Source organism: Sipha flava, unplaced genomic scaffold (assembly GCF_003268045.1).
Source record: "Sipha flava isolate LNK unplaced genomic scaffold, YSA_version1 293_pilon_pilon, whole genome shotgun sequence".
NCBI lineage: Eukaryota > Metazoa > Arthropoda > Insecta > Hemiptera > Aphididae > Sipha > Sipha flava.
In genome coordinates this window covers 1,268,044-1,280,509 of record NW_020272964.1, presented here as the reverse complement: position 1 = coordinate 1,280,509, position 12,466 = coordinate 1,268,044, and the positions used below count along the sequence as shown (strand labels likewise).

The 12,466-nt window shown below is 28.1% G+C and overlaps 2 protein-coding genes across 2 annotated transcripts in view; both read left to right on the top strand.

Annotated features, from left to right (window-relative positions):
- The first annotated feature begins 897 nt into the window (after window positions 1–897).
- The window catches only part of LOC112685840 (short-chain specific acyl-CoA dehydrogenase, mitochondrial), an 18,945-nt gene continuing 7,376 nt past the window's right edge, over window positions 898–12,466 (top strand). The window contains exons 1-4 of the mRNA XM_025557866.1: window positions 898–1,094; window positions 1,186–1,355; window positions 2,886–2,995; window positions 3,073–3,224. Coding sequence (XP_025413651.1) covers window positions 1,055–1,094; window positions 1,186–1,355; window positions 2,886–2,995; window positions 3,073–3,224 — 472 coding nt within the window. The 5' untranslated portion in view covers window positions 898–1,054. The remainder of the gene's footprint in view (window positions 1,095–1,185; window positions 1,356–2,885; window positions 2,996–3,072; window positions 3,225–12,466) is intronic.
- On the top strand, window positions 9,119–9,890 carry LOC112685842 (zinc finger BED domain-containing protein 1-like). Its single transcript, XM_025557867.1, has 2 exons — window positions 9,119–9,710; window positions 9,778–9,890. The coding sequence occupies exons 1-2, from the start codon at window positions 9,138–9,140 to the stop codon at window positions 9,802–9,804; spliced, it is 600 nt and encodes a 199-aa protein (XP_025413652.1). The 5' UTR covers window positions 9,119–9,137; the 3' UTR covers window positions 9,805–9,890.

Below are 12,466 nucleotides of genomic sequence, written 5' to 3'. Positions count from 1 at the left end.
TGAACTAAATATATAATGTAATAACTGTATAGTCTTATGTAATATTATATATAAGTACCTATATATTGTATTTAGTACTATATATTATAAATTATTGTTATAAAATAAATTCTAATCGTCTCGATTTTTCTCCAACTTCTTTATCACTTCATCAACAGTAATTTTAACTTCCCTGTGAATGTTTAACATAGCCAATTCTGCAAATATGTAAGAATTTTGATTTATTTTTTATTTTTTGGAGAGTTTCTCTCCAAAACGTTAATATATAATGAAGAAAAATACGGCAGGCTTAACGAAATTGGCTCCCCTTCAAATAAAGTATAAATACATATAATATGTCAATATATACCTGTATAGGCTATAATTATTTGAGTTTTGAAATTTGTTCAACAATCGATCAAGATAGTTATAGTGCTTACATTTTGATGAAAGTTTGATACATTTGAAAAAATAAAATTTTTTTAAAATTTTTTAAATATATAGGTATTCATTAAAAAATGTATATTTTATTTATTTGGTCAAAAAACATGTTTGATTTATATGTACTTTTCTTTAAATATTTTATTATATTATATTCAATTTATCTATAGAAAAATATATTTACCATTCAAAAATTCTTCTAGACTTCCATTTAGGAGCTCATTTTAATTATTAAATAATAAACATATGGAATAGTTCTTAAGCCAAGGAGTTAATAATAATATTTTTATGGTAGTTTTTAGTAATAAAAAAAAATTATAAAATATAAATTATAAAAAAGTTAGTTAAATCTCCAATTACTACAACAGTATTTAAAAAAAAAAAAAAATTAACGCCTTATATTACAACTAGAGAGCAGTAATGTTTATACATTTACCAACATAGGTTGTATCATGTTATGTTGTATTTACGGAAATGTTATTTAAATACTATACATAACTAGTTCACTTCCACAATCGTTGCAGTATTATTCTTATACTTTACTTGTGTATTTAATATTCTTGATTAGATCAGAATTGATGTTTAATTTGCATTTTCTAATCAAATCTTGATCATATTTTTAACAGAATTAAAAATGTCATCTTTAAAAGTATCATCTTTGTTGACAAAGTCAAGTGAGTAGTTTTTTATTCCGTGATCCCTAGTTAAGGTCAAATTAATTAAATTAGATCATTTTATTTGAAAATATATGTATGTGTTGTGTAGGAGGAATAAAATTTTCAGTGGATTTTCTTTTGAAAAGGTCAATAGCATCATTATCATCCTTGTCAGAGACACATCGATTATTATATAAAACATGTAGAGATTTTGCTGAAGGAGAATTAAAACCAATTGCAGCTAAATTAGACAAGGAACATTTGTTTCCCAAAAAACAGGTTTGTAGTTTGTTGATTATAATAAAAATGGTTTTTATAATAACTATTTAAGAAATATAATTGTAAATTATTTTGTCTTATTGCAAACCTTACTTAATATGTACACCTTTGTCTTTATTAAATTTCTCTTGATTAAAATGTATTAGAGTACCAATTAATAAAATAATGTGGAACTAAATTATATTATCATTTATTTTTGACACAGTTATATAATAAATAATTTCTGCTACTCATGAACAAACAAATATTTTGTACTAATAAACAACCATTTATCATTATAGTTATGTAACGTTAAATTATACTATACCAGAATAAATATAACTAAATAAATTACATGTTCATGTTTTATTATTACATAGAGTTAAAATAGTATTTAATAAAATTCAAAGGTTATTTATAATGTATTTTTAAGTACATCATAATTAAAGTCATCATTTTATTTTATTCCTACATATTTTAAATACTATGAAGTTTATATTTTTATATTTTCAATACAAAACATTTGTAAATACCTAATTAAAATTGTACTTTGTAATTTATCCTTTATAAATTAAAATATTTATTCTGTGCTTGTTATGATAAAACAATTTATCAAATAAAATACTTATTTTTTCACTACATCTCCATTTAATAAGTTACATTTTTATTTTTGAAATGTCCTATGATCTTTAATTACCATTAATTATTTACATGTTCTTTCTATTTAATAACTTTAAGATATGTACTCTAAATATAATTTGAACTTAAAATATAAAAATTATATAATTAATCTACAAATTATTTATTTAGTACTTACAAATCAATCGAAATAATATATGTAAAAAGAAGGTATAACAATTATTCAGCTGTTAACACAATATTTGAAAATATATTGAACATCAATAAAATTAACAGCTATGTATGCTTCCATAAATTTATTTGATATAAATGTACTTCTGATATTTTTAAATTTATTATCAAACCAAGTTTTTAATGTTTACCTATAATAAGAGCTAAAATTAAAACCTAATTTTAAACTTGTGAAATAAATTAGAAAAGCCAATGGATTTATTGATCCCATGGTCAGTGTTTTGGCATAATAAATTGGCAAAATGAAAGTAGTGGTTCTTTGTTTAATACCATTTTTTTCCAATTTTCCATAATATCTCTGTAACTTCCTTAATTTTATTTATCTTGAGTAATTTTTCAATTTAAATTTCTCTTATTATTTAAAAAAAAGAAAAATTAAACAATGTTTTATTAATTTAAGCTATTTTATTTACTTAACAGAAGTAAAGAGAAAAAAAATGTCTTCATTAATAATTTTGAGAAATAGTTACAATACTTAGTTCCTCTAACTTTACTACTGTTCTTGGTTATATTCATTACATTACTCTATTTCATCAAAAAAGTTATAAAATCTAAAAAAAAATACAAATAAAAGTAGGCCTTATAACTTAGTGTTTATCAAGTAATTCATTATCCATTAATATTTTTGTGTATCATACAAATATACATTTTATACATATATAATTTTTTTATGTATTTCAGATTAAAGAAATGGGAGAATTAGGTTTAATGGCAATTGACATCCCAGAATCGTTAGGTGGTACTGGTCTTGATTATTTAGCATATGCTATAGCCATTGAAGAAATTTCTAGGTATATTAATTTTATCATTATTGGGATTTTAATTTTTTATTACATATTATTTAAAATATATTTGTATTTTGTTTTAGAGGTTGTGCATCAGCTGGAGTAATTATGAGTGTAAATAATTCTTTGTATCTTGGTCCCATAAATAAATTTGGTAATGATAATCAAAAAGAAGATTTTATCAGACCTTTTACAAATGGCGAAAAAATTGGTTGTTTTGGTCTTAGTGAACCAGGTAAATAAAATATTTATTAATTATTACTGAGGATTGATTTTTAGAACTTTTGAAACATATGATTTTTTTTTTTAAATTTAAGGAAAATCAGTTTTAAATTAATATATTTTGTGATAATGCAGTGATTGCTGTGCAGGACACTGCATACTCATAAATATTTAATTAAACAACATAGCATGTTTAATTAGAATTTCAGATATTATTGAGAAGATTAGTAGTTAATAAACAGAACACTTGTATTTGAAATCATTATTAGTTGCAATAATTTATGAACACTTAAAATAATTATTCAAACAGAAATAATGGTTAGCTACTATGGAAAAAGTATTATTATTGTCGATGGCTAAATAATCGTGGTTATGTGGCTTGGTGGTTTGTGGCTTTGTGGTTATGTGGCTGTGACAAAGTCCACGATGAGCACTACTCTGATAAAAAGGGTGAATAGTCAATCTAGAACTATTACTATATTCTGATTAATATTAGGTGCTTTAATCGTATTTATATGAGTTCTACAATGACATTCGTTGGTGTGATATTAATAATACGCTCATTATGTAAATTATGATATTCAGAAAAGAACGGATATAACACGCTATGTTGTATTAGCCTTTTAATCCCTTTATTTTTAAGAATGCATATCCTATTCCACGAATACTATATGCTAATTTTATATATAGGCATAGGTGCAATTTGGGGGGAGCTTGGGTGTGCTTAGCACCCCTATTTTCAAAATTAGCACCCCCAAAATGTGTTTATGTTAATTTACATTCAAATACTCATTACTCATTATTTATAAGAAAACATAATAGTTTTTGAGTTTTTTTGTATAAATATATAAATTTTTATACAATACGAAAATATTTTGCAATACGAAAAAAAATATCTTTGCTATAGGGTAAAAGTTTCAAGTTTCTAGACATATTACTTTTGGAATTATGACTAAATAACTAAAATTTGAAATGTGAGTCTTATTTACAGCGTATTTTTATTAATTCAGGACAGTTTTTTCTTCACGTCTAGAAAAACTATTATGATTTAAAAAAATGATCTATTTAAAGTACCACCGCATGCCAATTTAAAATCTAAAAAAGTCCTAGAAAAAACTTTTGGACCAGTATTTCTATCCGAAAAAGTGTTAAACAAATAAAATACAAACATCATTATAAAACCTTAATATCCTTCAGTCAAAATCTAAAAGTGATCATGTGATAAAACATTTGTGTTTACAGTTAGGTAATTCGTTGTATGCGCAATAAAAATATAAAATTAAAGTGAACAATTTAAATTTAGAAATATTCATGTATTTACCAAATATTTTAGTAACTGTTGAATTGTACGGTTTGCGGGTGTTTATAACCATTAAGGAACATGAAAAAGATAGAAGGGCTTCAACACCCCTAGTTTTTTCATTGAAATTGCGCCCCTGTATTTAGGTATTCCCACAGATATACATATAATACAATATAATAATATAATATGTTGTAATATATATCTGTGGGTATTCCATCAATAGATAGCAGTTAATTGATGGCGCGTAAATTGATCACCTGCGACTATGCATAGAATCAGAGACATTCCCCAAAGGCGTTTGTAGTGGGAGGGGGGGCAAGTAGGGAACCAGGGACTTTATGCGCTTAAAATCTTAAAAATAAGCGCATAAATATGCACCAAAAAATATAAAAATATGCGCTTTATATGCATTAATTTTTAATTAAAAAAGACTTACTAATACAAATTTAATTAAAAAAAAAAAAACATATCTTGCACATACAATTCCGAAATGAAACCACTCAAGCAACTAATTTGTGATTGTTTTTCTTTCGGTATATTTATTTATTTATTAATTTAAGAAAATTATACCATGAATACGAGCACTAATAAATGAATAGACACAAGCCACAAAAAAAAAAAATACGAACACGAAGACAAACACGACAAAATACGTAGTAACTAGTGCTGAGCACCAAATCCGGATCAATCCATATCCAGATTACCGATCCGGATTGAAACAAATGTTACAATCCGTTTAATCCGGATTATGATATAAATCCGGTTTATTTCAAATTTACTGTATATAAATTATAAATAACATTAATATATATAAACATTTGGTGAAAATTTCTAGTATTTAATCTTGTTATCTTCATGGGTTATTCTATTATCGCGTGTATTGTTACTGTTCAGAAGTGCTATAAATAATTATTGTGTTGCGTTCTACGGTGTTATCCGATATCAATTGTACTTTTATTAATATTTAATAACAGGCATGAGGGTAATGTTATTTATTTTTAGTACTCACTGTTCTGTAGTCTGTAGTTTGTTGTAATCTGTACTCGATAGTCGATAGTTACTAGTTACTACTTACAAGTTACAGCTCAGTAATATTGTTATTACGTTAATACTTACTACTTAGTACGTATTGCGTATCGACGTATCGTATCGTAATTTGTATTGCATCATTTATATTTTATTACTAAACTGTTGATAGTTTATCCTTTACCTATTAAAAACAATGAAGCCGGATTGGATCCGGAATCCGAATCAAGTGATTGGATCCGAAATCCGAATCAACGGATTGGATCCGAAATCCGAATCAACGGATTGAATCCGTGAATCCGAATAAAACGGATTGATCCGAAATCCGGATTAAATAATTGTAATCCGTAATCCGGATTGGTTAAAATAATGCTCAGCACTAGTAGTAACGCAGTAACAAGAAAACGATAATCGTCCGTAGTTTGTCGATTACTGAGTACTGGCAAACAAAATAATACTTTGAAAAACATAAATAAAAATAAAATTGTCTTCAGAGCTAAAAATAAAATGGGTTCCTCGAATAAAATAAGCGAAATAAGTCTATTGAGTATCGCCCTATCAGCATTATTATAGACGAATTCATGTAGATAAAATTGATTTAGAATGAATAATGTATCAGCGCGTTTAGTTTTCTAAATAACATTTATATAACGTGTCAAAAATGAAAATTTTAAATTAATATTTTTAATTAACGAGTAAATTATCAACAATTATTTTAAAATATGCAGTTTAAATCAATAAATCTCAAAAATATGCAATTGAAGAAAAAAAATCCAAAATATGCAAAAATATGCACAATAAACTTTTAAAATTCAACTCCAAACACCATAATACAAATTTGTACCATATCAGATTTATTCTATTTATTTCCCGAACGAATATGCAAATGCATAAAGTTCCGAGCCCTGTCTATAACCGTAGCAATATCCATAGAAGATAATACTACTATCCGTTCCACAACCAAAAATGTTATGATATAAGAAGATAAACAAAAATTGATACCCGCGATCAAATTTACATATTATTGAATTTATTATCATATAGTAATAGACTAGTAATTTATATTTTTAATTATTTATACATCACATTTTTTTAACGACATTCGTGTTGATATCAACATTGTTCAACATAATCAGGGGCGTATTTAGATAGGGGCCATGGATCCCGTTGCCCAGAGCGGCACATTTTTAAAGATTTAGAGGGGCGGACAATTTTTATTTCGTACTTTACACAATGATACAACTTACGCAAATGATTTAGCAATATGTTTTCTAAATGAGTGTGTACAATTTTAAGGCTATATAAAAAATATTGAAGTTAAGCTTACAAAAATACAGATGTTACAGTTTATAAGAGAACATAATTTTAATAGTGTTTATCTTTATACTGGAGTAGCTTTACATATTTTTTTTGTATACACCATCCACAAATTATAGTGTAGAGCGTTCTTTTTGCACACTAAAAAGAATAAAAAACTATTTTCGCTCTATAATGGCACAAGACCGGTTTTTGGCTTTAGCGGTATTAACAATTGAAGCTGAAAAAACCACTTTATTAGATTTTGAAGAAATAATTAATGATTTTGTTAGTTCTGAATCAAGGAAGAAAAATATTTAAATTTTGTATTAATATTGTATATCTAGCAATTAATAGAGGTTTTAAAAAATAATATTAATTAGTAACAACATTTTATTTTTTGACTGGAAGGGGGGGGGCAAAATATGTGTTGCCCTTACCTTGAAATTCCTAAATACGCCACTGAACATAATAACAATTAGTTTTGATTACGTAGTTCATCATGATTGCTGGACGGTATAAATTAGTGGTGGGCAACGATATCGATAATTCGATACGATATCGATATCGTGACACATTTTCGACACCGATATCGTTCTATAATTGGATGATATATCGCGATATCGAAAATAATGTTTTTCAAGAAAAATACATGGTATTTAGTAAATACTATTTACTATTTGTAGGTTTAAAACTATAATAAATAATAATAGCTGTCAGCTGATAACGTTTGGTGCTCGTATTCCGGTGAAATGTCAATTATTGTACACTAATAATAATCCATTATAATGTTATCTAAAAAGGAATATTTTGCTGACTTTTAAGAGGAACACGGTATAGCTATTAGCTAGTGTTGGGCAACGATATAATTTTGTGTATAGATATCGTTAAGATTTTTCCGTAATACACAGTGTAATTTGTGTCGTCGGTGCGAACATTTTTCGAACATTTCTGACATTTATCGTACAGTGACAATTATTTTATTGTGATATAGTACAGTGATATTTATTAATTTCAAATAATTATTACAACATTATTTTTAGTGATGAGTGAACTGAAATTTGTTCCTCTACCTGGGGCTAGGAGTGAAATTTGGAAAACATTTGGTTTTAAAATAAATGATAGTGGTATTATAATAGATAAAAAAAAAGTATTCTGTCGAGCATGTAAGAGTTCAATTGCTTATAGTGGAAATACATCAAATTTAAATTCACATTTACAACAGTGTTTAAGTGTGAAACCAAAAAATAACACTAGCAGTATTGCGACATATTTCAAAGGACCAACAGCGAAATTACCTCTGAACAGTAAAAGAAACAAGGAACTTACAAAGGGTTTGATTAAGTTTATTGTTAAAGATTTAAGGCCCTTGAGTTTAGTAGGAGGAGATGGCTTTCGTGAATTTTTGGATTTAGGCATTCCCGAGTACAATGCACCTAGTAGACGAACAATATCACGGTTAATTGATCATGCAGCACTTTTGGAAAGGAATAATTTTAAGAAGTATTTATCAAATATTTCTTATATTAGTTTGACCATCGATTTTTGGACTTCCGATTCAAATAACAGTTATTTAGGTGTAACTTGTCATTTTATTGACAGCTGGTCCTTACATTCACGAGTTTTGGAAGTCATCGAAGTACCTGAATCACACACTTTTATAAATATAGTAAGCAATTTAAAATCCGTTCTTAAGACCTGGGATATTGAAAATAAAGTAGTGGCTTTTGTTTGTAATAATGCTGCGAATATGGTTAAAGCGATTAATGATATGGATAAATTTAATCTGGTAAGGTGCACAGCTCATTCAATTCAACTATCTGTAAATGCTGGTCTTAAAAATGATGTTACCAAGGAATTGATTAATAAGTTAAGAAAGATAGTTGTATACTTTAATAGAAGTTCGTTAGCTCAAAGTGAATTAGAAAAGGAACAAGTTAAATATGGAGAACCACAAAATAAATTAGTGCAAGATTGTGTCACAAGATGGAACTCTACATGCAATATGATAGAAAGTGTAATAAAACATAGATAATCAATTCCGTCATATCTAAAAATAAGAAAACTGACGAATGGTTCATTACATCAGCAGAAGTACAAAATTTAAAAGATTTGGTTAAAGTTTTAGAGCCTTTTAAGTCTGTAACTAATACACTCGGCGGAGACAAATACGTAACGACTTCCGTAGCAAACCGTTTGATCAAAAGTCTTCTTAATACAGTTCAAACGTGTGAAACCGATTCTAACTTTATAAAGACAGTTAAATTGAGTATACTACAAGACTTGAAAATTAGACGAGAAATGATGAGCCCAGTTTTATCTAAAGCAGCTGCGTTAGATCCTAGATTTCACGAACTAAAATTCATATCCGATGAGCAAAAAACTTTGATTTGGGAAGAACTTGAAACTGAAATTTGTGAAATAAATCCACAGAGCCAGGAAATTATAAATGATCAAAATAAAGCAAATGAAATAGAAAATGTTATTAGCTCGGATGAAGATAATCCACCTCCCAAAAAAATGCGTTCATTAATGGCTGATAGCGATGATGAAGACGAATATTCGATTGGTTTTGAAACTCTGATGACAGCATCAAGGCAACTACAAAACTACAAGAATATGACTACAAAATGTCATCGAGATGAAGATCCACTTAAATGGTGGAAAGAAAATTCAAATTTATATCCAGAAGTTTCAAAATTAGCAAAAAAATACTTGTCGATAGTCGCGACTAGTGTCCCATGTGAACGTCTGTTTAGTGAGGCTGGCAATATAACTTCAAAGAAAAGAAGTAGTCTATCTCCAGACCGAGTTAACAATCTTCTCTTTTTGAACTCTTATTATAAATCCACTAAGACATCAGACCACACTTTGGTAAGAACATACATTTAAATTCAAGATAATATTAAATTATTAAAATAATTATGAATTTATTTTCTAGGATGCAGCTATCGGGTTTGAACTTTGAACAGGGCCGGCGCAAGAAGTATTGGCGCCCTGGGCGAAACCATGTTTTGGCGCCCTTACCCCCTCACACCTAGTTTGAGTAGTAATAAAATTAGTATGTATTTTGTATCATAATTTTAAACTTTATTACCTGATCGTATACCATTGTAATAAGATTACACATATTATATTATTAACGTATAAAATTGCCGCATTCCGTAAAATAAAAAATAAAAAAAAAAATAAAAATATTAATTTTAAACTTATAACTATAATTAATATTAAAACTTAACTTTTCTAGCTTTTAATTCAGAAAACTGTTTGATTGCTTCTTCATAGTTTACTTTTTGGGCTAAATCATTTTCAATTGACAAAATTACTAACAAAGAAAGTCTATCATCTGTCATCGAGGAGCGCAAATAAGTTTTTATTAATTTCAGTTTAGAAAAACTTCGTTCACCTGATGCTACAGTAACTGGAATCGTCAGCAATATTCTTAGAGATATCCATGTGTAAGGGAATATATCAACTAATTTCATATCGTGTATAAACTGGAGCGCTGATTTGGGGGATCCTTTGCCAATTGGTAAAAGTGAACTCAGATGTTTAAGTTCACTGTAAAGCTCTACGGAATTTATATCAGCACTATCTCTTTCCGAGAGTGCTCCATGCAGATCTTTACAGCATGCCAAAAGATATTCAGAAGATGGTAATATTGTACAGAAACCCCCATAACTGCTTATGATTTTCAAATTGAGTAAATCTTTCTTTTATAGATTCTCTGACTGTGTCTACAAGAGTGTAGAAAAATTCTCTTTTAAAACGTTCTTCAGCGCTAATCAAAAAATCTTGATCGGTGTTTTCATCAAAAAAAGTTTTTTTACGTCTTACTCGTACTTCTTTTATAATTGGGTCTATACCTAATGACTCTGCTATTTCTCTTGAAGAGTTTGACGCATCTGCGTACCCTGTTTCTCGATACTTGTTAATTTATTTGACACAATTATCTAATAATGAAGACGCCATTTCTATATCCATTGTAAACCCTTGCATAGATTTACTTACAATATTTACTTGAAATAATAAATTATACCAAACATTTAATAAAATCAATACCTTGAAGTCAAGTAATTGATTGCCTAAACTGCTTGCTTCATTCCTTGTACCAGCATCTGCCTTAGATGATTCCGCAACTTCAATTAATGCATCGTATACTTCTTTTGTTTGATATCGAATTGCTTTTACACTGTCTATGCGACTCTCCCAACGGGTTGTACACAATGGTTTAACCGTCAAGTTAGGTAAGTGTGATTTTAGTACTTGCCAACGGTAAACAGAAGCCGAAAATAAAACAAATATCTGTTGTACAATTCCAAAAAGAGTGATAGATTCTTTGGATTGCGAGGCTGCGTCAGATATAACGAGATTAAGAGAATGACAACCACAGGGCATAAATGCCGCTTTAGGGTTTAAAGCTAAAATTCTTGCTTGAACACCTTTTTTATGACCTTTCATATTCGCGCCATTATCGTAACCCTGACCACGACAGTTCATTATATCAAGATTGTTTTCTTTTAGCGTCTTAAGCAATAACTAAGTAAGGCTTTCTCCAGTAGATTCACTAACTTCTCTAAAACCAATAAAATGCTCAGCTACTTGTAAATTGCCATTATTTTCGTCCACAAATCTTATAGTAAATGACATTTTTTCATAATGGCTGACATCAGGAGTACAATCTAATATCACAGAAAAATATTTTGCGACTTGTACTTTTTGCTGAATGATTTCTAAAACTTTGGAGGCCATTAGATTTATAAGTTCATTTTGAATATCCTTACTGTAATAAGTTAGATTGAGTTTTTGTGTAGTTATTCGATTTAAATGTTCTTTCATTTTATTGTCATATTTTCCTAAAAGTTCTACTAACCCCAAATAGTTTCCATTATTTCTTTCAAATAGTTTATCAGACGATCCTCGAAAAGCTAGATTGTGTTTGGATAAGTATAAAGTTATAGATATTAACCTTTCTAAAATACTTTTCCAATATTGAACTTCTGTATTCATTACTCGTTGCAGGTCATTATCAATACATCTACCAAGGTTTAATTTTAATTCACATTCGTGCCACTTTTTGTATGCAGTAAAATGCTCAGGTGATTTTTCATGAGAAATAAGTATTGTTGTCATATGTTTCCAGTCATTATTGCCTGTTGTGGATAGTGTACTATGAGAACTATTAAAAAGTTTGCAACAAAAACAAAACACCCGATCAATGCTTTTAGAATATACAAGCCATCGTCTTTTAAATTTTTCATTGTTGTCTAATTTTCTTATTTGGTAAATTTTAGAAAAATGACGATTATTTTCATCTTTGGGAAAAATGTCTTCGTTTATTTCACGTGGTCCCATTTTAATAACTATGTCTATTAAGTTATTCTGTCTGTTATCTGGCCATAAATATGGGTCGAATAAATCAGGTTGAGAAATAAATGCAACAGATTTTGAAACATCGGTTACCGGTTTATCGCTCATCTCAACTGTTTTGTTCACAAATGCACTTTTATTACTATTAATGTCAATATCAAAATTATTATCATCACAAGGAAAATATGTTAAAGTAGGAGAGGTCAACGTTTCTTCATTATTATGTTTAACATGAGTCTTAGAAATATTTTCATATATAC

Bases quoted from the DNA above. Each gene is read 5' to 3' on its own strand.
- LOC112685842 (XM_025557867.1), top strand. From the start codon at position 9,138: ATGATGAGCCCAGTTTTATCTAAAGCAGCTGCGTTAGATCCTAGATTT. The intron at 9,711-9,777 runs GTAAGAACATAC...TTTATTTTCTAG, and splicing joins AGACATCAGACCACACTTTG to GATGCAGCTATCGGGTTTGA.